This window comes from Tiliqua scincoides, chromosome 2 (assembly GCF_035046505.1).
Source record: "Tiliqua scincoides isolate rTilSci1 chromosome 2, rTilSci1.hap2, whole genome shotgun sequence".
In the NCBI taxonomy this organism is placed as follows: Eukaryota; Metazoa; Chordata; class Lepidosauria; order Squamata; family Scincidae; genus Tiliqua; species Tiliqua scincoides.
Window position 1 is genome coordinate 165,055,959 of NC_089822.1, and position 24,010 is coordinate 165,079,968.

Below are 24,010 nucleotides of genomic sequence, written 5' to 3' on the forward strand. Positions count from 1 at the left end.
TCTGGCAGTATTTTTGTAATGAGTAGTTTAATGCACTCCAGATGGTGCTTGGTTTTTGTGTAAAAGTAATCTTCAGTAGTGAGGATTTTAAAATTCTGACTTGATAAGGGAGAGATTCTCCTCCAAAGGAGAAATGCATTATGCATTTTTGAGTGAAGTTGTGGTATATTTAGAAATGTTTTAAAACATTGATTTAATTTAAGTAGCTAGAACGGAGGTAGGTTTCCACAGATACATCTGAATGCCAGTTATACTAGCTAATGTAATTCTTAATTCAAAGAAATGTGAATGAAATAATTTGCAAGGGTGATAATTTTTCTTATCTGTTGTTCCTTCCAGGGCAAATTTATCAGAATAAATTTTGATGTTACTGGTTATATTGTTGGGGCCAACATTGAAACATGTATCCTGTTTTTCAGCAGTCTTTGATAAACTGTGATAATGGCTTGACATTATTATACAGGCAGAGGAGTGCCTATATTAAAGGAAGTCAAAAAAGATGTGTTTGACCTTTGTAATCCTGGAACATGCAGTCGGTCATAAAATCTGACTCCATCCACTTGTGGAGTAACTGAGTCAGTTTCTACCACTACTCCAAATTTGGTGCAATTATGTTGAGCAATAAGAGATACATCAATTTAAAACCTTACCTGAATCTTGAGGACCTTCCTAATATTTGCAACTTTCTCTGTCACAAATAATTCCCTAGGTGTGTGTTCAAAATATTAAGTTTTAGAGTAAGTTCTTTTTGTTTTGAAAAAGATAAGTAGTTTGAGTTATTAGATTACAAATGTTCTCAGTGATTAATTGTATTGGTAATTAAGGTTGTGCTTGTCTGTTGGAAAGTGGTTGATATGTTATATAGAACCCTCAATGAATATGGCTGCTGCCTACAGAGCAGAGAGTAGCTAAAAATTAACACCATTTGGAGGGATACTTTCAGGCCGAAACTAACAGTGTTGCCTGTTCAGCATTGAAAGGCAAGGATATGTGGTGAAATAGAGGACATGGAGCAAGGAAGAATTGGAAAGTGACAACCTTTTCTTCAGGTCAAGGGCCAAGAAGGTTCTCTTAACTGTCTAAATAGAAGAAGACAGATTTTCCCAGAGGACTGAAAGCAGCAGAATTTGTAGAATTTGCTTGAATGTGTATTATAATACATGCACTGTAGGTGGCATTTTGGGAAAGCAGTTACCTTGTAGAGATGCATTGGGCAGGCATATCTAGCAAGAGATGGGGAAAAATCTGTTGATTTTCTGCCTAGATGCATCTCTCTGCAACCCAACATCTAGCTGAAAGCATAACAGCTCAGCCTTAACCAACTTTGCAGCAGCAATGCATCTTTGCCCATGGGGCACATACTACATTCTGCAGTGGTGGGGTAGTCACGGAGACCTCTTTGAAGTAATGTTTGATTTACGTTGGGGCTGCCTTATAGCTGCATTGCTCCTGGAAAGTTGATTACAATTGGGCTGTAAGGAAAAGAGAAAAATACAGATTCTGGTGACTGTACCACATTTCTTTGTACTTAACCACTGCATTTTCAAAAGGCAGTGCACAAGTAAAGCAGATGAAAAAGGAAGTATGGAGTCCTCTTTGTCTTTTCCTTGACTGGGAACAGTGGCAGCCCACTAGGTGAGTCTGTTGCTTTGCACCCCCATGGACCAAAGAGCTTACCGGGGTTGTTTGGAAGGCTGTCCATGGCAGTCCATGGTGGATATATTTTGAAGAGTTGGATGCTCTTGACTTTAGAACTGCTAATTTGATGAACTGTGTTCCATGCTGAGAATTTCCAATGCTATTTTTAAAAGATACAACAACAAAAAAATTGATGTGCAAGAAGACAAAAATATTAATGCAATCACAATATTTTGCTGTTTCTGGAGTAGCCAAGGTGATATGAGTTACATCAGTGGCAGTATCAGTATGTAGATTGGGCATGTCTTTCACCCTGCATTTGCCACTGCCTCTGCCTCCCACCAGCCTGTCGCAGAAGCAACCCACGCTGATTGACTTTCTGTTCACTTTCTCTTCTTGTGTGTTGTGTTTTTCCTGTACACAGAAGTGCAGGATTTCTATGTTGATTTCAGGGAACTACATGAATGAAGGAGCTCCTTCATTCATGCAGTTCCTTTAAATCAAATGCGGACGTCCTGCACGTCTACAGCTGAAGAATCTGTTCAGGCAGCATGAAAATTGGGTACTTCTAAAATTGTGTAAAGGTGGCAAGGCAGCATTGGGCAGTGGTTTGGGTCATGCTGCTACCTCTTTCTGTTTAATACAAGGCACATAGTTGTCCATTTAAATCCTTAACTACTTTGGCTCAGACTTATTGGAAAAGTCACGTGCAGTTCGTCAGGCTAAAGATGAACGAACTTTTCATATCTTCTATCAGCTGCTAGCTGGAGCAGGTGAACACTTAAAAGGTAAGTCAGTGCAAATTAGGACTTTGATTTCATTATTCAAAGTTTTGAAGCTGAATTAGTTCTTTGGCTTAGTATTTATTTGTTCATGTAAAGGAAAAATTAGCCATATTCTACAGCTACTATTTATGTGGCACTCTCCAGAGTAATGCAAGTGAGTTTCTAGGTAATGAGCTTTGAAGCAGTGCCAGTGTAAAAGTTTTATATTTGGAATGCTCCATGAGTGCAAGCCTTGCTGAAATGCAGCTGACTGATGTTGACAGAGCAAACTGAGAATTGCAGTCTAAAGCCTTTATACAGTTTGAGTCCTCAACTGGATGGAAGCACTTGAGTGTCAAGCAGGGCAGCTGGAGTGTTGGCAGCAACTGCTAAACCCACACTGGACAGAAGAGTGCACTCAGGCTGGGAAGAAAGCCAAGCCGCTGCTGGCTAGACCAAAGCAGTATGGTGTTTTTCACTTTAGAACACAATCTTCTCTCAGCGTCATCAACATTATAGATATTATTTTGAGATAGTAATAGATAATGTATGTTTCTTCAAAATATTGTTTGTTTCTGGAAAGCTAAGTGTCCAGTCCAGTGTGAACCTAATGTAGTTTTTAAGGACATTAATATTAGTATTTTTTAAATAAAATCCAGCTGTAATTTTTGGAGAACTGGTCTTGAATTATTTAAACTTTCCCATTGCTAGGAAATTAAATGCTGGCCTGCCATAATTTTTGTGTGGTCACTTGAATGAATGGAAGATTACTTATTCAGGCTTGAATCTCTTAAAATCTGTTTATCTCATCTCTCTAACTTCTCACAGCTGACTTGCTTCTTGAAGGATTTAACAACTACAGATTCTTATCCAATGGCTACATACCCATTCCTGGCCAGCAAGACAAGGATAACTTTCAGGAGACGATGGAAGCCATGCATATTATGGGCTTTTCTCATGATGAAATCTTAGGTATCTTTGAAAAGGCTTTGATTGTTGTAGTCTGTTCTCCCATACATTTCTACTATTGAATGAAAGACGTAAAGTAAGTTGAGCATTCTTTCCAGTGTTGTATGCCATCCCACAAAAGTGCAGAATTTAGCACCTTCTTGACTTTCATTAGTGCAAAGTAGCTTACAACTCTGGAGGTAGAATCAAAATTGCATTGGGAAGTGCTTAGTAAAAACTTGAAGCCAGAAACAGTGCAAGATTCCCAGTGGTAGCAGGGATAAGACTTCAGTGCCATTTTTAGTTCATTGCCTCCTCTATGACTAGCAGAATTAACGATGCCAAATGAATGGAAATATTATATTGATTATATGAACAGACCTATAACTGAAGTGGCCTGTCTAGGGCAGACACTGTTTTTCTTATTTTGATCAAATTCACTTTCTTTATTGAACTAGAATGCTTGTCTTACAGCTTTTCTTCTGTGTTTGTCACAGCCATGTTGAAAGTTGTATCGTCGGTACTACAGTTTGGCAATATTTCTTTCAAGAAGGAGCGAAACACCGACCAGGCATCTATGCCAGAAAATACAGGTAAATGAGTAATGTGCAATAGAGCCATATTGAATTTAGTAGCTTTTATTCACAAGCGAATGGTATTTGCATAAATACTGCAAAGTACACAAGTAATAGTTTTTGCTAAGCTTCTAGAAAGTTGTCTATGGGTGCAATCCTGACTGCGCCTTGGACCAGTACAAGTCCCTTGTGCCGGCCCAGGAGTGTCACAAACGTGCCGTAAAGCACGTTTGCTCCTTCTTGAGAGTTGACTGGGCCGGTACAGGGACATGTGCCAGCCTTTGGATGCTTAATCCAGCCACCGTGCTGACTCGGGCAGGGAGGATTGTGTTGACCAAGCTCAGCCAACACAAGAGTCTGGAGAGGACAGGGAGCAGAAGATGGGGCTGGAACCCGACAGTTATACCGGATCCCAACCCCATTCCCTGAGCAGCATGGAGAGGCTGCAAGCTGCTCCGCTTTCCTTAGACCTATACCACCTCTGGAGATTGTGCAAGTCCGAGGAGACCCATTGGGGCTGTGGTGGCTTACCTGGGAGTTAGGGGAAGAGTTTCCCCTTGCCTCCAGCTGAGCCACTTCAGGCCCCAATCTTGCACTGGATACAGCGCAGGCCTCTTGGCCTTCCTGTTCCAACACAAGATTGGATTGCGTTGTAAGACTGTAAAAACACTCAATATTTGAATACTACAAGTTTCTTGATCATGTTATCTTTGTACAACAATTAAGACTGCTTGCAGAATCCTCTTGGACTATACCAAGGTACCTTATGAAAAAGCATTTGAGCTGTAATCTCATTAAGCGCTTATCAGTGCAGTTTTTAAAACTCTAAGTGAAAATGGAATGTTGCTGACATCTGTTTTATTTTTCTTGGGTATGCAGTGGTGGTGCTGCCAGGGACAGTGATTCTAGAACCAAGCGTGGTTTTTGAGAGCATAGATGCTATATTTAGAACAAGTGATTGTTGAAACAGCGAGATTGCATACATAGGATTGACTTTATCATTTAATACTATTGGTGTTCTGTGGCACTGATTTAATACAAGAAAAACAGTGAGGACATTAAGAACTTTCTCACACTTCTACTTTGGTTTTTGAATTCCTTTTAACCTGGAATCTCAGTGTAGTTCTGGCTACAAGCTTTGTACATTTATTTATATCCTGCCTTTTCTCTTAACAATAGGGTGGTTTTCAAGGTGTCTAATAACGTATTTAAAACCATACAATAAAAATGTTCAAAGTAATACCAAAAATAAATGGCAAGCAGCATCAATCAAAAAAAGCCACAGAAACAATACCCAATTAATATAAGGAATAGCAAAGCAGTACAATCATAACCAGTTACAAAAGCTTCATCCCCAAAGCTGAACAAAATTAAGGTCTTCAGCCCTTGTTGGACTAGAGAGAAATATGGAGACAGCCTCACATCCAGGAACAAAGGGTTTCACAGATGGGGTGCTGAGGTGGAGAAGGCCCACATTCTCAGTGGTGGGATACTCAAGAAAGTTGTCTCAGTTGACCTCAACAAGGGTTCTTTCAATAACAAAATTATCAATGATGGGTAAGCTGTGAAAGTCAGCTTGCCTACCATAGTAAATGGTTTTCTACTTGGTGCAGCCATAGGGCAGTGCTTGCTTGAAGCATGCTAAATGGCACTGAGGCTCAGTTGGCTTATGTGAACTGAATTTGTACCTGAGAGCACACCCCAGAAACCACTGCAACACGAAGGGTTTGCATGGCAGATTGGTGTGGATTCATTAACAGGCAAGTTGCTACTGCAGTTGGAATGAATATATTTATTTATTTATTTATTTATTTATTTATTTATTTATTTCTGAGAGAGTTCTCATAGCATTTTTTTTACATTTCACATTTTTATGCCACCCATCCTCCAAGGAGCTCAGGGTGATGTACATACTTCCCTCCTTTTATCCTCGCAACAACCCTGGGAGGTAGGTTAGGCTGCGAGATGACTGACCCAGTCACCCAGGAAGCTTCGTGGCTCTGCGGGGATTTGAACCTGGATCTTCAAGGACAGAATAGAACACCATCCTGGCAGGCAGTGTATGTGGTCCTGCCCATATCCTCACAACAGTACTGTGGGGTAAATTAAGTTGTAGGCTAAGGGATGGTGGCTGACCCAATTAGAAAATGAGAAGTTTGACACTGAAAGAGGTCCCCTGGGAATAGAAAGTCTGAAACATTTTGCTGGAGCGCTTCCTTTTAATACTTACAGCCAGTTATTGAGGAGGGATGCTGTTAACTGACTGCATGGTTCCAATTGCAGTTGCCCAGAAACTCTGCCACCTGTTGGGAATGAATGTAATGGAGTTTACTCGAGCAATACTCACTCCGCGCATAAAAGTTGGCAGAGACTATGTCCAGAAAGCGCAGACCAAAGAACAAGTAAGTTGTGATGTGGAGAACCTTGTTGCAGACAAAGTAGTCCTTAACTTCTAGCTGACAAACTCTTACACTATTTCTTTTTTGCCTTTGGTGTTTGTAGTAAGGCTGCATATGAGGCTCAAGTTGCCTGAAGTCTGGAAGGTGTTGAATAATCTTTTTTCAGAGGTAGCAACCACCAGTATTTTCCAACTGAGCTTCAGCTTTGGAGTGGTCAATAAGGAATCGAGTCTCCTAGCTTGAGCATTAGCATGCTGGATGGGAAGGTTCAGCAATGGGATGCATTTTTTGTGTTTGGTTTTATAAAATTAGAAACCCCCAATACAAGTTGCCATGCATTCTGGAGCGGACTTCTGTTTTAGTTTGTACAACATTCAGGTGTAGGTTTCAGGTGAATGTGACTGACCTCCTTTTGACATGTTCTATAATTAGGGAATACTTGTGCTAGTTTTCTTTCTATTCAAAGAATTAATTGTATTGACCTGCTTTTGTTTGCCTAGTGTGCTATATACTCTAATGTTCCTTTTTTTTCTTGTCACTTAAACTTCCATTTGCACTTTCAGGCAGACTTTGCAGTGGAGGCGTTGGCAAAAGCCACATATGAACGCCTTTTCCGCTGGCTTGTTCACCGTATAAATAAAGCCCTGGATAGGACCAAGCGACAGGGTGCTTCCTTCATTGGTATCCTGGATATTGCTGGATTTGAAATTTTTGAGGTATTAAAACAAACTTCCAGTAGCTACTACTGTACATCTTTTATTGCTTGAATATAGCCACCATTTAATTTATGTATACAAAAAGTTACAAAAATGTGTGTACTAAAGTTACATAACATTTACAATTATGAGAGGCTCCGGCAAATCCAAATTAAAATGCTGAAAGTTTATTGCAGGTTTTACACCATGTCTGAGCTGCATCCTCTCATTGGTGCATATTTTTGTTTTGCCCATGGGCTTGCATTCAACTAGAATCATGATACTCTTGGCAAGAGTTGTGAGGCAAGAAGGTGCAGGATTGGTGGGCTTGGTGCTGTGGTAATGGGTTCAGTTGGGGCTCCCGGTCTGAGGAGAGGTGCTTCAGGTGCCTCCTCCATCAAGATGGCATAATCTTGGCTTGTACTTTGCAAGCCATAAAAAGAGAGAGTTGGTTAGGGTGGGCTAACCTGGTGATTCAGCCTCTCTGCTCCCAGTCCGTTCCTCAACTCTGCTACCCCTTCAGCAGTCAATTTTCTCCATTTGCAGGGCCTGAAAGGAAGGCAGAGGGAGCTGCCTAAGGAAGGTAGAGTGGAAATCTGGGCCTCTCCTTGGTTCCTGGCACAAGGGGATGGTCTCTGGTACCTGTGCAGTGTAAACGTGGCCTGGTAGGCAGGCATAGGCAGGGTGCTATAGGCCAGAGATACGACTTCTCCACCCTCCCTCTCTGGCTCTGGAGCATATGAGAAGGCAGCAACTGCCACCTCCTTCATCCTCTTTCACATGGGGACCCTCCGTGGCTGGTGCCAACATGTTGGAGTTGCTAGGCAAGCCCTCGTGTCTTATTCTGGCCAGTATGGTAGCTGCAAATGAGGCAGGACAGGCTCCCCAGTCAGTTGCTTCCTGCACTCAGATCTGCACCTATTTCCATCCTTTGCCTTGGGAAATGAGGGGCATCTCATATTACACAGGCCAACACACATTTTGCTTCCTTAAACGTTACACGAATTCCTGGGTATGTTTGGGGTGCCGATTCCAAAAATGGCATCCGTTTTGGCCTATCACGTCTAGTTTTGGAGATGTAGTATAGCCACTTTAGTGAATGGTTCAAGCAGCTTCCTCTTGAGGAAGACTACACCATGGCTTCCTCATGAAGAAGCTGCTTGAACCATTCACTAGTGAGGCTATACTATATCTCCAAAACTAGACATGATAGGGCAAAATGGATGCCATTTTTTGAATTGGCACCCCAAATTCATATCAAACCACCATAAAGTTTGGAAAAAACTTTTCTGACCCTCAATTTTGTAGGCCTGTTTTATTCAATGAAGATGAATAAAACATGTCGCATAGCAGCTGAGCTGCCACAGCATCCACTGGTATCTTGGGTGGCTCATGGGCCTGCAGAGGAAGCAGCAGCAGTAGGGCTAGAGGCCATGTCTGTGAGCGGATGGCGGGCGTCACTTGTCTTCTATTGCAGCTATAGGGATGAATGTGACCTGCCATCTCTCCACAGCCATGGACTCTAGGACTATGCAGAAGAACGTTGCAACCCTGCTTTAAGTTCTCAATGAAAATGGGGCCTGTACCTGGTGATGAGCATGGCTGACTTTTCCCCTTGTTGTGCATACACTTCTGTATTTTGGTCAAGTGCCCATTAAAGAATTTGCCTTGTAAAAACACTGAAAGTTGTAACTGTTTCTCAATACTTTCCGCAGTTAAACTCCTTTGAGCAACTTTGCATCAACTACACCAACGAGAAGCTGCAGCAGTTATTCAACCACACCATGTTTATCTTGGAGCAGGAGGAGTATCAAAGGGAGGGCATAGAATGGAACTTTATTGACTTTGGATTAGATCTGCAACCCTGTATTGATTTAATAGAGAGACCAGTAAGTTTTTTTTTTTTTTTTTTACAGCTGGTAGCTTTCTCAACCAAGATGTTTTTATCATAAGAAATTTCACAAACTTTGCTGATTTGAGTATCAGAAAAAGGGATATTGCTATCAAAGCTTGTCTACCTTTTCTCTGTTGGCAAATTAAGCAGTTCTGCTCTTGTGATATGTAATACTTATACATCACTTTATTAACAAAGTGCTAGTACCTGGAAACATTACCAGATGCTCAAAGTGAACTTATTCTCATGCCAGACTTTATTTTGTGGGTCTAACTAAATTGTGGGAACCTCATTTTTTCCAGTGTGAGTTTTGTCTCAAATAGCTTTCATTCCTTAGTTTTTGTCTTTGTTCTGTCTTGATGGCTGATGGTATTGAAAAGTAAAGTTGTATGTAGTAGAGTTGTCAAAATCTTGGAAACGTGCTTGAATATAATATTCATGATGTGATCATATGTGCAGCAGTGTTAATAAGTGAATTAGATTCTTGTGCTCTTGTGCTTCAGCATTGTTTCAGTTACATGGTGAAAATATTGATCATGTAAAGGAAAATATATTCATTTTTGTGTTTAAAAAAGAAGCAATATTGTTATTTGTCCGACCATTCATTAGGCAAATCCCCCTGGTGTACTGGCTCTGCTGGATGAAGAATGTTGGTTTCCTAAAGCAACTGATAAGACTTTTGTGGAGAAATTGGTCCAAGAGCAGGGTACTCATTCCAAATTCCAAAAACCTCGGCAGCTGAAGGACAAGGCAGACTTCTGCATCATTCATTATGCAGGAAGGGTAAGAGTTAAATACTATGCAATCACCTGTTTTCAAGAGGACCCAGTGAGGGAGACTCTGAGATAGTATGTTTTGGGATTCTGGATAATAATTACTACCAGTTGAGATTTTTTGGTCTTAAATAGGACTGAGGAGCTGAACATGTTGCTTCAAAACTGTAAGTTCTTTTTGGCTCCATATGCTGTGATATTTTAAAGAGAAATTATTTGATGCTTATAAATGTAACTTATAAATGTGATTGCTTTGTGAATGAATTCTCCCTGTGCTTATCCAGACTAGTTTAAAATGTATCTCTACCCAGCTTTAGTCCTTGTGGGATACCCTTACAATTCAAACTCATTTCAAATCCAGTTCCTTGATATTTAGTCTGCATATAATGAATGGGGATGGGGATTGTTCTGCTCTCCTTGAGGAAAGAGTCTGAGAGTGGTGGGGGAATCTGACTCCTCCTATGAAAAGAGGATTTGAATGGGAGCTGGAACTGGCTAATTCCAAGTGCAGGAACTGGAGATGCCTTGCTGCTTAGTGTTCTCTTTGTCATTCTCACATTGCTAGAAGCAAGTCTGGAACACTTACCAGGGCTGATATTTAGAAAGTTCTTTTTTTGCGCTTTGTTTTAAACATACTTGAGACAGCATTCCAAATTGCAGTGTTCCTACTAGCTGGGAAAGCTTAATTTCTCTAGTGGTTCCTGGGTGGCTCTGTCTGCCTTCCTGGTAGCCAGCCAGGGTCACATGTTTGGAGATCACCAAAAGGGGCTTCTAGTGATCCCCAAAAGGGTTCCTACCTTAACAGCTGCATGGAGCAGCCAGAGCCACTGAGCCTTTCCCCCCACCCCCATTAATTGATAGGGAAGGTACAGAGATTGCCTTGGCTGCAGCAAAAGACCATTTTAGATTGGAGACAGTGAGTGCAACAATAGCCTGCATTCCAGTGAACACTCACATTATGCCAGAATATCATGGTTTGGGCCTAGGCCCTCCAGCACCTGCTTATTTTCTTCCAGGTGCAAAAGTCATCAGCTGGTGTAGATGTCAGCTATAGATACAAGTGTGACTGCAGTGGTGTGTCTCTCAGAAAAAGGGGAAAAAAAAAAAAAACACTGCATGAACTCTAGGGCTCCAATTCAGAACCATGCAAAAATCTAGGTTTTCTCCAATGCCAGCCTCTGTGGCTGAGGAACCGTTCCTCAGGACCCTGGCACATAAGACCCTGGACAACTTCCAAGGCAGTGAGGAGCACCAGCTTTTCAAGCTCCAGATCATTTTCCGAACAGTCAGGTTTCACAAGGCACAAATCAAGAACCAGGATGTCCTAATCCACAGTGGCTGCATAAACCTATGTGGATAGACAAAAGGTTCTTTTCTTGCATCTCCAATGTTGTGTTCTAGAACAGTGGTTCTCACCCTTTTCAGCCCGGGACCCATTTCTGAGAATGACATTCTGTCTGGGAACCACCAGAAGTGATGTCATCAACCTGGAAGTGATGTCATCAAGCAGGAAGTGACATCACTGTTCTTACCTAAGAACTAAAACTGTAAATAACAAGAGAAAATATTCTAGCTCAGAAGCTGGGGATTTGGCAGTAGTGGAAAGGGAATAGAACAGGGAAAGAGGGAAAAGTGGAAGAAATACAAAGGTTCAGCCATGGTGAAAGACCATGGCAGAGCTATAGTTCTCTGAAGATTGAACCAGAGATACAAGCAAGGAGTGTGGGCTTTGATCTCACTCAGCTGCCAGGACAACCACCACCATTCCCATCATCAGTAAAGCACCCCATTTCACAAATTACCCTGAAGATTCCAAATGCTTCTCTGCCACACACTCTGACTTTACTTTCAGTCAATTTTACATCCAACCCCAAAGATCACCAAAATCATGGAGCTGGAAGGGAAGTAAGAGGTCATCTAGTCCAACCCCCTGTCTGTAGCTTCTCAGACATATGCTCAGTGCTTACTTTCAGCCAATTTGACATACAACCCTGAAGATCACCAGAATCATGGAATGACCTTAAAGGTCATCTAGTCCAACCCCCTGTCTTTGGCTTCTCAGACATATGCTCAGTGCAGAAGAGATGACCAAGGCACTTGGAGAGATGTATCGTATCTGTTTGACTACTTTTAATGGCGTGCATCAGAGAAGTGGGGGGGGGGGGCTGAAGAAGGAAGATAGGGATGCCCTACTGTTCTCCCAGCTGCTAAAAGGAACCAAACAGTGGGGTAGCTACATTGGGAGGGAGCGCTCGCTTGTTGTGGATGGGAGAGGTGGTGAGGTGCAATGACTGAGGGGGTCTCCATGATTTCCTTGCTGGCAAGATGCAAGCATTCGGGGGACTGGGCTCCATGCTCAAAAGAGGGAGGAAGGGGTGGGGGGCAACCATGCCATGTGGGAGGGGTCTGCATTGCAGCGGGGGCAGCTTCACAGGGGGATGGAGAAGGGTGGGCTGGGGGCATGCGAGGACCACCAGTAGCAGGCAAGGGCCACCGAGGCACACCTGGTGATGGAGCAGGGACCAACACACTCAACCAGGTGAGAGGAGAGGCTCAGCCGGGAGAGGTGAGGGCACTACATCCTCTGCTGCCACCCACAGGCTCCACCCCAGGGTGCCTCTCCACACTCCCTCTTGCCTGCCCAAGGTTAAAAGGCAGCCAAACAGAGGGGCCCTGCTTCCCCAAGTTTGAGGGAGCATGCACCTGAAAATCTCCAAGCACACTTTCCTCTCCTTCGAATGGGACTGGGCAGCAGCACACTCACAAAGGAAAAGCAGCGTGCTGCTTGCCCTGCACATGTGCAAGCCGCTCTTTCTGTTTGTTCACTCTGTGCCTGGAAGCCTAAAATGGGGCCCCCAAGGGTCTGTTTGCCCTTTTTCAAAATGGTGCTACCCGGGTCTGCCCTTTTTCAAATTGGCGCTGCCCATTTCATTTTGCCCTTTTTCAAGATGGTGTCCGCCAGCTTCTCGTGACCCACCAAGTGAGTTGCGACCCACAGTTTGAGAACCTCTGTTCTAGAAAATGTTCAACCAACTGGGGTGTATAACTTAACATGGCTGGCTTCTGTCAATGGTGCTGAGAGATAAAGGTATCATATGAACCTACAACTGTTAAAACATTTTCTGATGTTTCTTTATGTCTGTAAATAAGGAACTGTATTTTTCATAATGGCAGTGTTGTGTTAAGACCTATCCTTTATTCCCAAAGTTAACTCCAGGTTATATATCTCAAATGCAATTTCTACCTTTTTACTCCAATTTGGTTTATCCCCGGCTGGAACACTTTAGGTGTTCACTGAGCCCTTAGCTTTTACCTCTCTTGAACCGAGGACTTTAGGAAATCAAAATTGATGTTTATTTCCATTAGACATTCCAGATTGGGGTCATAGATGTTCTTACCCACTATTTTTTTCTAGGTGGTTCATTGAGTACATAGCAGGGAAGGTCTGGAGTCACCGTGGAGAGGCTTGAGTCTAGCCCCGGCCCCTTTACTTGACTTGTGCATAAGTCACACCACATGCCCTTAGCAACTCTCCCCCAGAACTTCCTGAGTCATTTAGATTCAAGTCAGAGTGTACAGGTCCAACCTTGTTATACACGGATTTTTTATACCCGGATTTGATTCAACACGAATGGCCACTGCAAATGAGAAGGAATGTGCTGATCCCTGGAGAAGGGGAAAAATGCACCTCTTTAAAATGCTTTTCTTACTGTTGTAGAGATTTTATCTCAACATGAGAAGGGTCCTCTAAATTAAAGGAAAACAGTCCTTTATAATAGTTAGAGAGAGGGCAGCCAGCTGACAATCCAGCAATCATTCTCCAAGTGACTCCTTCCCTTCCCCCTGAATATGTGAAAGAAAGATAATCCTTTCTAAGCGCCTGGAGAGAGACTGATTGTTGGATTGTCATCTTAATGACTCTATCTTAACATCACAAAGGACAGCAAGGCTGTTTTTAAATCACCTGAGCAAAGGGACTTTGTTTTTTAGATTGATTTGCTATAGTTCGATTTTTGCCAAACACATGAGTTCTGGGAAAGGAACCCTCACGAATGAGACTCAGCCTGTATTGTGAAGCAACGTGTGGCACTGTTCAGGCATGAAAAATCATGGAAAAATCAACCACCATTTCATTTACTAAACAAAAGTAGTGCTGTTCAAGCAACAGTGCATATAAACAATCAATTCTATATGAACTCAACCTCCTTGCACATCACAACTCCTGAAGGAGCACTATGCAGGCATGTGAGGATATGGACCAAAAGGGACTGGGAAAGGCCGGAGGGGGCTGGATGGACTGTGCGAGGGGATAGAAGCGGCAAGTCATGTGCAGTAGCTGGGAGGCAGTTACCTATAAAACTCAATTCTTTGCAGTTCTACTCAAAGTAGTCCCATTGCAACTGGTCACTGAGCCTGCTGGAACCATGAGTTTCTCTTTGATCTCTAGGAACTGCCTCTCCCCTGCTTCCCCAGGATCTCCCCCCCCCCGTGAGTTTCTCCAGCCACTCCTAAAACAAGAACCCCACCCCATCTCTTGGGCTTCTCCTTCTCACCTTTGTTCAATGATTATTACTTCCTTCAGAGATGTACAAGAGAACCTGCTCCTGCCTCCTCCCTGCCTCCTGCTTGATGCAAAACCAAAATATTGATCCTTCCCTGCCTCCTGGCTGGAACTTCCCTGTTGCTCATCTGGTCTGAATGATAGCCCCACAGAGTCTTTAATGCACCAAAAAAATAAGCAAGTGCACCCAGGCTCCTGGACTCAAGTTGTTCACATTCATGATTCATGTCTCACAGTGACTCACATGACTCACAGTGGCCTGAGACTTGAGATGGGGTGGGGTTCTTGTTTTAGGAGAACTCAGACTCAAGTGGCATGACTCAAGTTCCCATCCCGGGTACATAGTGTATAAAGCCCGGGGGAATGTAGCATCATTTGGGGGTGAAGGCGGTCGCTGCCTCCTCAACCTAAAAGTGCTATCCTACCCTTGAGGCTGTCTGCAACTCTGATGAAGATATTCACTAAATATTACAGAATACATTCCTTTGCACTAGCCAAAACTGTCTTTGTGAGGTGGATATGAGTGAAGGTGCTAAAAGGTCTGTAGAGTAAGTCCTGCCCTTAGGAGAGCACCACTTGGGTATATCCCACAAGAAGACTGTGCCACTCTGGACTCAATGGAGAATGGGCACATTTGGTCTTACCAAATGAATTCTCCTCAGTGGTTCTTGTGCTGCTCAGTCTACTCACCCAGGCTGATTTAGTGGGCACAATTTAGGGGAACTGGGCTTGGGTCTAGTGGGTTTTCCTTTATCCTCCTTCCCAACACTCGCAGTACATTGTTGTTGGTTTTTCCTGTTGCTGTGAGAGGGCTCCAGATCCCCTCAGTGGCAGCTCCTACCCTTGGCAATCTCTGCCTGGTTCCTTGTGGGAAGCCCCTCTTCTTGGGGCTAAGCCACCCCAAACCACCTTGGAATCACTGAGAAGGGGAATTCATAGGTAAGACCAAACTACCCCACTCTTAGCAGTGATATGTTGTGACCTGTTCACTGGGAGACACATGTCTAAAATAGTTACTTCTTCGAGGAGACCTGGATTCCTTGCAACAAATGAACAGCAGATGCATTTGTTTCATGATGCAGTGGTAAACTGAAAAGTTTTGTGTTATGCTTTATGAACTAGGAGTTGGGGTGTTAAGATTTAAATTCTGTAAGTGACTATCACGAGTCTTTTGAATGATATGCATTGCAGTTATTAGAGTCCTTCATATATGAGAAGACATTGACGTACCTTGAGGAAAAAATTATACTATACTGCAGTATCAAGCATTTCCCCTATTTGTTTTGATCTAGGTGGATTACAAGGCAGATGAGTGGCTTATGAAGAATATGGACCCTCTGAATGACAATGTGGCTACTCTTTTGCACCAGTCTTCAGACAAATTTGTTGCAGAACTTTGGAAGGATGGTAAGAACCTGGTCTGAAAGTACTTAAGACAATTGTAATTCATGACAAATAAATTCTGCAGGCTCTCCCCCCCCAGCCTTGTGTGGGAACTTTAACATATGTATCTTAGTGGGTTGTTTCTCAAAAATTCCCTTCCAAAATTTGTAGCAGGACGGACCTGAATTGCTGCTGTATAAATTAGTTCACTTGTATGTGTGACATTACCCACATGACATTGTGTCTATTTCATCAAACTTGTTAGCCGGAAATACTTTGAATAGACTGATCTCTGTATCATAGTTTAAACTTGTGCTTCCAACTTTCCATTAGGACTAAACCAGCTTCAGCCTTGCATGACTGTCAGAAATGATGAAGCTGCTATTTCAGTTATTGGTAATGAAAACAATGTAATCTGGCTTCACTGATAGTGCGCTAGTCTAGGAATTTTGCATATTAGCCTTCCAAAATGTTGGCAATGTACTATAAAACTCTGTGTATAAATACTTTTTTTTGCATATTTTCACCATTCCAGCTATGACAGGACATCTACAAATAATGAAACAGTTTAACCAAAACACTTAACACAATGAGTTAAGCTTGTATTGTATTGCTTGACTTACTTCCAAGACAATGTAATAATGTATAGCCGCTGGTCAAGTTCCAGACAATTTTCTAAAGGACTGTCTCCCCATATAAGTCTATCCATCCCATGAAATCATCACTGGTTGCTCAGTGGTGGGTACCATCTTCCTTAGATATTGGTTGGGCAGAAGCTTGTGACAGGGCTTCTTCTGTTGTGCCTATTCTTCGGAACTTGCTTCCAGCCGAGATCAGGACCACTCTCACATTACTGACATTCCAGTACAGTTACAAGTTCTCTGTGTTGTATTGGCTTCTAGTTCTGATTGACTTTGGATAATGGCACATTGGCTCTCTAAGTTATGGATCTCTGACTTAGGGCGCAATCCTAACCCCTTATGTCAGTGCTTTCCAGCACTGGCGTAGCGGTGCTAATGGGACATGTGCTGCATTCTGCAGTTGGGTGTCACTCACGGAGGCCTCCTCAAAGTAAGGGAATGTTTGTTCCCTTACCTCAGAGCTGCATTGCCATTATGTCAGTGCTGGAAAGCACTGACATAAGGGGTTAGGATTGCGTCTTTAGTGGATGTTCCTAGTTAGAGACAGCTGCATTAGTGCTTTTGCACAAATGCAGTCTGTTCTTGAACTTTTGCACATGTGTGATAATTCTGAGTCCATTCCAAACTCTGAAATAGTACAAATATATATGTTGGGGACTTGGAAAAGTGGGGTAAAATTATCTTAAATACATTAGTTTCCTTTAAATCTTATTTTACTTATATCTAGCTAGTGAATCAAACTAAATTTGCTAAAAGCAGAATTTTGGAGCCAGATGCCAGAATATGAAATGGTTATGGAATGGTTCATCGATCTGGAAATACTGTACATGCTGAAAAGCATCAGACTCATAAGCATATTCCCAGTGGATATATATGTTGTATCATGTAATATTCAATTTTTTGATATCCTTGCACCCCTCCTTTTGGTATAGAAGGTTTATCTGAATTTTACATACTTGTGTATGCTCATGGTGCATGTTGGGTCATGAGCACATGGATAGTGTGCATATATGCATACAGTATTTCTTCCTTAGAGATGATTCACAAAGTCTCCAAGTATGCATGAAAACTGTTTACATTCCTGTCAACATAGTTTTCAGAGAACAAATTCCTGGATGTACAGGGCTATATTGTGAGTTCAGCTTGACTGACTAAACTTAGGAAACAACCTGCAGTATAATAGGCATGTGCATAAGTTTATAATGAATGGAAAAACTCACTGACTGTGCCTAAAAATGAATTCAAATAAAATGCACTGCTAAGTTAAAGGGGTTTCATTAACTACTACTTTCCGTGTGATGATTTTTAAAACGATACTTTAGTTTTTACCCTGTCCAATTTCTTTTATCCACACTACCCTGGGATAATAATGTATGCAGTATGGGTATTCAAGATGGTGGCCACCAGGGGGTGGCTGCACGCTGAGTTGTTGCTCTGGTCCAGTAAAAAAATAATAAAGGGATTAAAAGCACCCCCAAATGCGTGTGTGTGTGTGTGGGGGGGGGGGGGAAATGTTCTGAAAGAATTTGTGATTTTCTGAATGCACCTGAAAACAAACATCATATGATTCAAATGGTCCTGAAACTAATCAGAATGTAAGTACTAAAACCAAAAAGGGTCCAAAACTAATTTTATTTGTATACTCCTGCAGTCTGGCTTTGATATTTTAGGCAATGTTTCATCCAGTACTTCAGTTAGCCACCAGCCTTCATGTTCACTTCTAGATCAGTGATTTTCAACCTTTTTCATCTCACGGCACACTGACAAGGTACTGTCAGTGAAGGCACACCACCAGGTTTTTGACCATTGACAAGGCACACCATGCTGCCAGTGGGGGCTCACATCTTCAGTTGGCCCTATTAATAAATGGCCGTCCCCCGAATTCCTGTGGCACACCTGTGGATCACTCGTGGCACACCAGTGTGCCACGGTACAGTGGTTGAAAATGGCTGCCCTAGATTCTGGAATAAACTGGGCTTGGAATCTACAAGTGGTATACCTACTTCCTGTAATACATGGCTAAAGCTTGCTTGCAATTCTAAATGGTATTCTCTTTACTAACTGGATTGTCTTGTGTATCTGCTCTTTGTTTTTGCTGTTTCTGTGCTATAGAGATTCACAATATTCAAAGAGCTTCTTTCTATGACAATGTTACTGATCTTCCTGATGCACCAGGTGAATGAAAAAAAATGAATAGGTTTTTAGAAACAGGATTTGAACCTTATGGGACAATCATTTTTGCTTGTAGGCCAGCATGAACCTTTCATTTCATCTAACTTTAGCTTTTTTTTCCACAAGACAAGTGTTCTTGAGTGCATATCTGCTGCTGCATACATATAATTTACCATCTTATGTATTGCACTTCTAGAAGCTCTGCAAGTGACTAGCTGCATTTTGAAACATAGGCTTGCTTCTCCTACCAATCCTGATGGCTTTGGGTATTTAAAATTAGGAGTGCTCTGATCTTGGTATGTTTTGCACATGTTAATGTTGTCTGTATCTCCTTTGAGTTCTATACAGACAAAGATAGTGGCTTTCATACAGTGTTTTTGCATCTTAAGAATTTGGTGCTGATTAGCATGCTGAATGTGTGTTTCAGAAGCTGCTTGATATTTGTACCATTATACTATTAAATGCCAAATCATATGCGGTAAATGCCCCTAAGTACTTGGTTCAAATCAGTAAGTTCTCCCACCACTTATTTTCAGTACCCTATGTACGAAATTTTAATTAGGCTGCAATCCTATACACAGTTATTTGAGAGTAAGACCCATTGAATACAATGAGATTTACTTCTGAGTAAAGATGCACAGAATTGTTCTGGCAGATACCTACCCATCAACTGTTAGGTTTTAAAATTATTTACCTTGTCTGTCAAGTGTGTTAATAAGCCTTCATTGGCCCTGTACTAGCTGGTTTTTAAAGATGGGAAAGAAGATTTTGCAGTACTCCTGTCGCTTCTTCCAGAGGGGTAGTAATTGTGGTCTGTGACAGGAAAAAGAACAAAGCCTTGTGGTATCTTCAAGACTAATTTTTTTGCATAAATTTTTGTGGATTGCCATCCAATTCATCAGGTGTATGAAGTGAAATCTGTAGTAGGCAAGTAGGGGTGTGTGGGCATATGGGGGGGGGGAGAAACATGTCAAATAGCAGGAAGTGTCCTAGTCTTGTGGTGGTCTTAAAAGTATACACAAGCATGGCAGTAATGTCCAATGGTGATAATTTAGCAGTGTGATAATACTAGTGTACTTATTACTGCTGTTATCTTAATAAACATAATTGTGAGTCATTGCCATGTTTATTGTGTATACTATATCATGTATGAATTTAAGATTGTCACAAAACTGTTTCCTTGCTTTTCCTGTTTGACATGCTTGTTTAATTTTCTGTCCATGTGTCTACTGTATATACCCTCCCACTGAGGATTGCACTCCATGCATCTGAAGTTTACGAAACTTTATGCTACAAAAAATTAGTTGTCTTTAAGGTGCTGTAAGACTTTGTTGGTGGTTAATATGCCTATTTTTGCGTACATCTGTAGATGTATCAGTTCAGAGTCTCACATGCGAAATGTAATTTGGCATAAAATATCCTAGGGCATAATTGTGCAAATACCTAATTATGTGACCCATCAAGTTGCTTAGTGTTGGCAACTTGTTACATTTCAGCTCATCTTTCATTGGATGATTTAATTATCCTTGCTGTCCTTGCTCTAATTTTCAGTTTGTAAATTCAAGTTATACAATTCTGAGCTTGTGCAAGTTTGAAATGTGAAGCACTGTATTAAGTGTGTACCACTTTCAATTTTCTCATTGGTTAGCATTTTGATAGGATGTATTCCTTTAAAATGGAACTTTAGGAAGATATAGTTAAAACTGGTATTCCTCTCCCCCTTGATTCCTAAAAGAAATTTGAAGAGCTTGTAAGGAAGAGTCTTACAAGTCCATGTCAAATGCGTAACAGACTTCAGCTACATACAATATTTATGAGTCTGTTCACTTCACTTTATGTTGTGGGGAGAATGTTTATGATGAAATTCAGTCCTTTACTCTTTTTTTGTCTTGCTGTTTGATAATATTTGAGTTAAACAGAAATTGTGGAAGGGTTGCTGTGATTGTTTGCCTTCTATTACAAAGGTTGATATATTTAGTCATATCCTTTTGGCTTTATTATAAACTATCCCACATTATTCATTTTAAGTTCCCATTCACCTCTTTAGAACTTGATCAAAAATTCCTTGATGTACGAAAAAGGAATTGTTCTAGAGCATTTAGACAGTAAAATGGTGACCTTTGTGCTTAGTACATAATTTCCAAAGCTACAATGTTCTGCCTGGTCTGTTGCTTTCAACCCTGCTATATCCATACATGCCAACTGCTTTGCCACAGATGGCATCTTCCACCATTAGACACTCAAAGCATTTGTTTGTGACTTTACCTCTTCAGAGCTGATTCTGTTTCTGAAGAATGTTAGGTATGCTTAATCTTGTGTTCTTGTTTCCTACAGTGGACCGTATTGTGGGTCTTGATCAGGTCACTGGAATGACAGAGACTGCATTTGGCTCAGCTTACAAGACCAAGAAGGGCATGTTCCGTACAGTGGGACAGCTATACAAAGAATCCCTCACCAAACTGATGGCCACACTCCGAAATACTAACCCAAATTTTGTTCGCTGCATCATTCCAAACCATGAGAAGAGGGTATGTGCTAACTTGTATTTTTCAGTATACTGAAGATGTATTTTGCTTTCCTTTTCAGTCAGGTTGCTGGTATAATATCACTTAGGTCTCATGCCATACACAAATGTTTGGGGTATTTGAGTCTAATGAATTGTTAATGTTTCTTTAACCAAATACAGATAAAAGCATAAGGTTAATAATTCTACCAGTTGATTTTATCCTTTTTTTGATCTCTTGCTTTAGGCTGGAAAGCTGGATCCACACTTGGTTCTAGATCAACTTCGCTGCAATGGTGTTCTGGAAGGAATAAGAATTTGTCGGCAAGGGTTTCCAAACAGGATAGTGTTCCAAGAATTTAGACAGAGGTAGTATGCTCAAGTTTGACTTTTACTGCAATGTTCCTTTTGAGATCTGCCTCTTCAGATTAAACCTGTTCTTTCTCCACCTGCTTCCTCCAAAATAAAAAAAATTAAAAAATTAAAATCTTTAGTTTTCTACCACTTAGGGCAGAAATCCAAAGCGTTTCTTCAGAGTAAGTGAAAGTTGGTTTCTTAACTATTGATTTCCTGCTTGGCTTGTAGATATGAGATCCTGACACCTAATGCAATACCTAAGGGCTTTATGGATGGAAAGCAGGCTTGTGAGCGAATGGTAAGCCATCCTGTAGCAGTTCTTAATGTTGCTGAAAACTTCTGTTTTTGCTATTTTTGTAATGCGAACTGGTTGTCTTCTGCATAGATCAGAGCATTGGAGCTGGATCCCAACTTGTACAGAATTGGACAGAGCAAGATTTTTTTCCGAGCTGGTGTTCTGGCACATCTTGAGGAGGAAAGGGATCTGAAGATTACAGACATAATTATCTTCTTCCAGGCAGTTTGTCGGGGATACCTTGCCAGAAAGTAAGAGAATATAGTAATATTGATATAAGTATTTGAATATTCTTTAAAGGGAAGACCCAGGATTCCCTGGGTAAGGGATTTAGCTTAATCGAAAGTATTGCATCCATAGAAAAATGCATGATGCCTTAAAAGTGTATGTTGCTTAGTTGGTATGAAGCTTGGTTTATGGCGGTCTTGTTACCTTGGTAAGCTTTGAGTTGTTTCAAAAGTGTTGCTGTGAGAGGCAGCCTGATGGAATTGGCTCTTTACTGCCTGGTTAAAAGTTGGTTATTGCCTCACTTAACTTTGTTTTGTTATGGTGTCTTAAATATTTTGATCTTGCTGTTCCATGCAAGTATTCTCAACTGTTTGAGATGGAAAATCTTTGGTTGTTTCTCTTCAGAGCCTTTGCTAAGAAGCAACAACAGTTGAGTGCATTGAAAGTCCTGCAGAGAAATTGTGCTGCCTATCTGAAGCTAAGACATTGGCAGTGGTGGAGAGTGTTCACAAAGGTAGATTTGTGTGTGTGTGTGTGTGTGTGTGTGTGTGTGTGTGTGTCCCTATAATACAGTGTTCTCAGCAGCAAGAGTAACATCGCTTGCTTCTCTGTTGTGCCTTGTGCCAAACTTTGTAGGTGAAGCCTTTGCTTCAGGTTACACGTCAAGAGGAAGAACTTCAGGCTAAGGATGAGGAACTGGTGAAAGTAAAAGAGAAGCAGATAAAGGTGGAAGCAGAACTTGAAGAAATGGAAAGGAAACATCAGCAGGTTTGTATATAGGAAGCGACATGCTGAATAAATAACTTACTAACCTAACCTATATACAGTGCTGACCTGTTTCTTATTAGCTCTGTCACAAAACATGTTATGATATTGAATAATTTGACTGTAACTTTTAACTGGGCATATGACTTGATTGTCATGTATTAAAGAACATATTTTGGATCTTTGGTTACTGTAATTTGGAGATGCATCTTTAGGAGATTAGGGGATTATAGTGTGTTGAGAGATGGAAAGCAGGTCTGTGTGAGCAAATAAACATACGGCAAACCTACTTTACTGGGTCTTGGGAAAGAACAGTTCTGAAGAGAAGTTTTCCTGTAGGGAAAAGGAGAACCTGTAATTTAAATGTAGTCTATATGGTGCAAAATTGCAGGGTGGATTCTACTGAAGTACAGCTCTAGTCCTTTCCAAATGTCTATTCAGTTGTATGCGTGTATAGTTTCCATTCTGTGTGTATGGCTTTTGGTTGCAAGAACAAGTGGAGGATAGAGTCATGAGCATGGACTTGGAGCAGGGGACTGAAATAGGAGGAGGCTATGTGATTTCAGCAGGCATGCCCTCTTATCAGTTGTTCCTCTCTTCTCCTACCCTTAACAAAAACTCTAGGGAAAAGTAAAATACATATGACTGAAGAAAAAACCTTTTCTTCAGTGGGGGTTTGAAATCTTTCCTGTTCCTAGCTGTGGAAACTTCATGACTGCTATATCCTCCGCATTTTTTGGGAGTGGGATGAACTGTGTCAATCTCTCTCATAGCTGAGACAGAACAAATTTCCATAGACTGTCAACATTTTTCAGTATAGCAGTGGTTCTCAGGCTTTTCAGCATGGGACCCACTTTTAAAATGACAATCTGTCCAGGACCCACCGGAAGTGATGTCATTGACCTGGAAGTGATGTCATGGCTGGAAGTGACATCATCAAGCAGGAAGTGACTTCTTTGTTATGCCAGCACCAGAAGTGATGTCATCAAGCAGGAAGTGGCTGCCATAATGGATCTAAGTCCCCTTATAGTCAGTGGGGCTTACTCCCAGAAAAGTGTGGATAGGAGTGTAGCCATTGAGTGGCAGTCTCTCATTGAACCCAGTCCTAGGCATGTCTATTCAGAAGTACATCCTTTCTAGTCAATGGAGCTTACTCCCAGAAAAGTGTGGATAGAACTGTAGCCTTTGAGAGTGGCAGTCTCTCATTGAACCCAGTCCTAGACATGTCTATTCAGAAGTACATCCATTATAGTCAGTGGGGCTTACTCCCAGGAAAGTGTGGATAGGACTGTAGCCCAACTCATCCCTTTCTAAATTCTCACCCCCCCCCAAAAGAGCAGCTACTGAGTGGGGTGGGAAGCAATGAGTGAGGCAAACCCCAAACTCATCTGAGCTCCCAGTCAGGCAGCTCCAGGCACT

The 24,010-nt window shown here is 41.6% G+C and overlaps 1 protein-coding gene across 3 annotated transcripts in view; it reads left to right on the forward strand.

Annotated features, from left to right (window-relative positions):
- Positions 1–24,010, forward strand: part of MYH10 (myosin heavy chain 10) — a 108,688-nt gene that overhangs the window by 52,523 nt on the left and 32,155 nt on the right. For 2 of the 3 annotated variants that reach the window (XM_066614716.1, XM_066614717.1), the window contains 15 exons: positions 340–403; positions 2,328–2,426; positions 3,231–3,374; positions 3,848–3,943; positions 6,209–6,327; positions 6,888–7,040; positions 8,735–8,908; positions 9,523–9,696; positions 15,540–15,654; positions 20,778–20,971; positions 21,194–21,315; positions 21,532–21,601; positions 21,689–21,849; positions 22,232–22,340; positions 22,463–22,594. In XM_066614716.1, the coding sequence (XP_066470813.1) occupies positions 340–403; positions 2,328–2,426; positions 3,231–3,374; positions 3,848–3,943; positions 6,209–6,327; positions 6,888–7,040; positions 8,735–8,908; positions 9,523–9,696; positions 15,540–15,654; positions 20,778–20,971; positions 21,194–21,315; positions 21,532–21,601; positions 21,689–21,849; positions 22,232–22,340; positions 22,463–22,594 (1,926 nt within the window). Of the gene's footprint in view, positions 1–339; positions 404–2,327; positions 2,427–3,230; positions 3,375–3,847; positions 3,944–6,208; positions 6,328–6,887; positions 7,041–8,734; positions 8,909–9,522; positions 9,697–15,539; positions 15,655–18,383; positions 18,447–20,777; positions 20,972–21,193; positions 21,316–21,531; positions 21,602–21,688; positions 21,850–22,231; positions 22,341–22,462; positions 22,595–24,010 lie in introns of all 3 variants that reach the window. The other variant, XM_066614714.1, reaches the window with a different exon arrangement.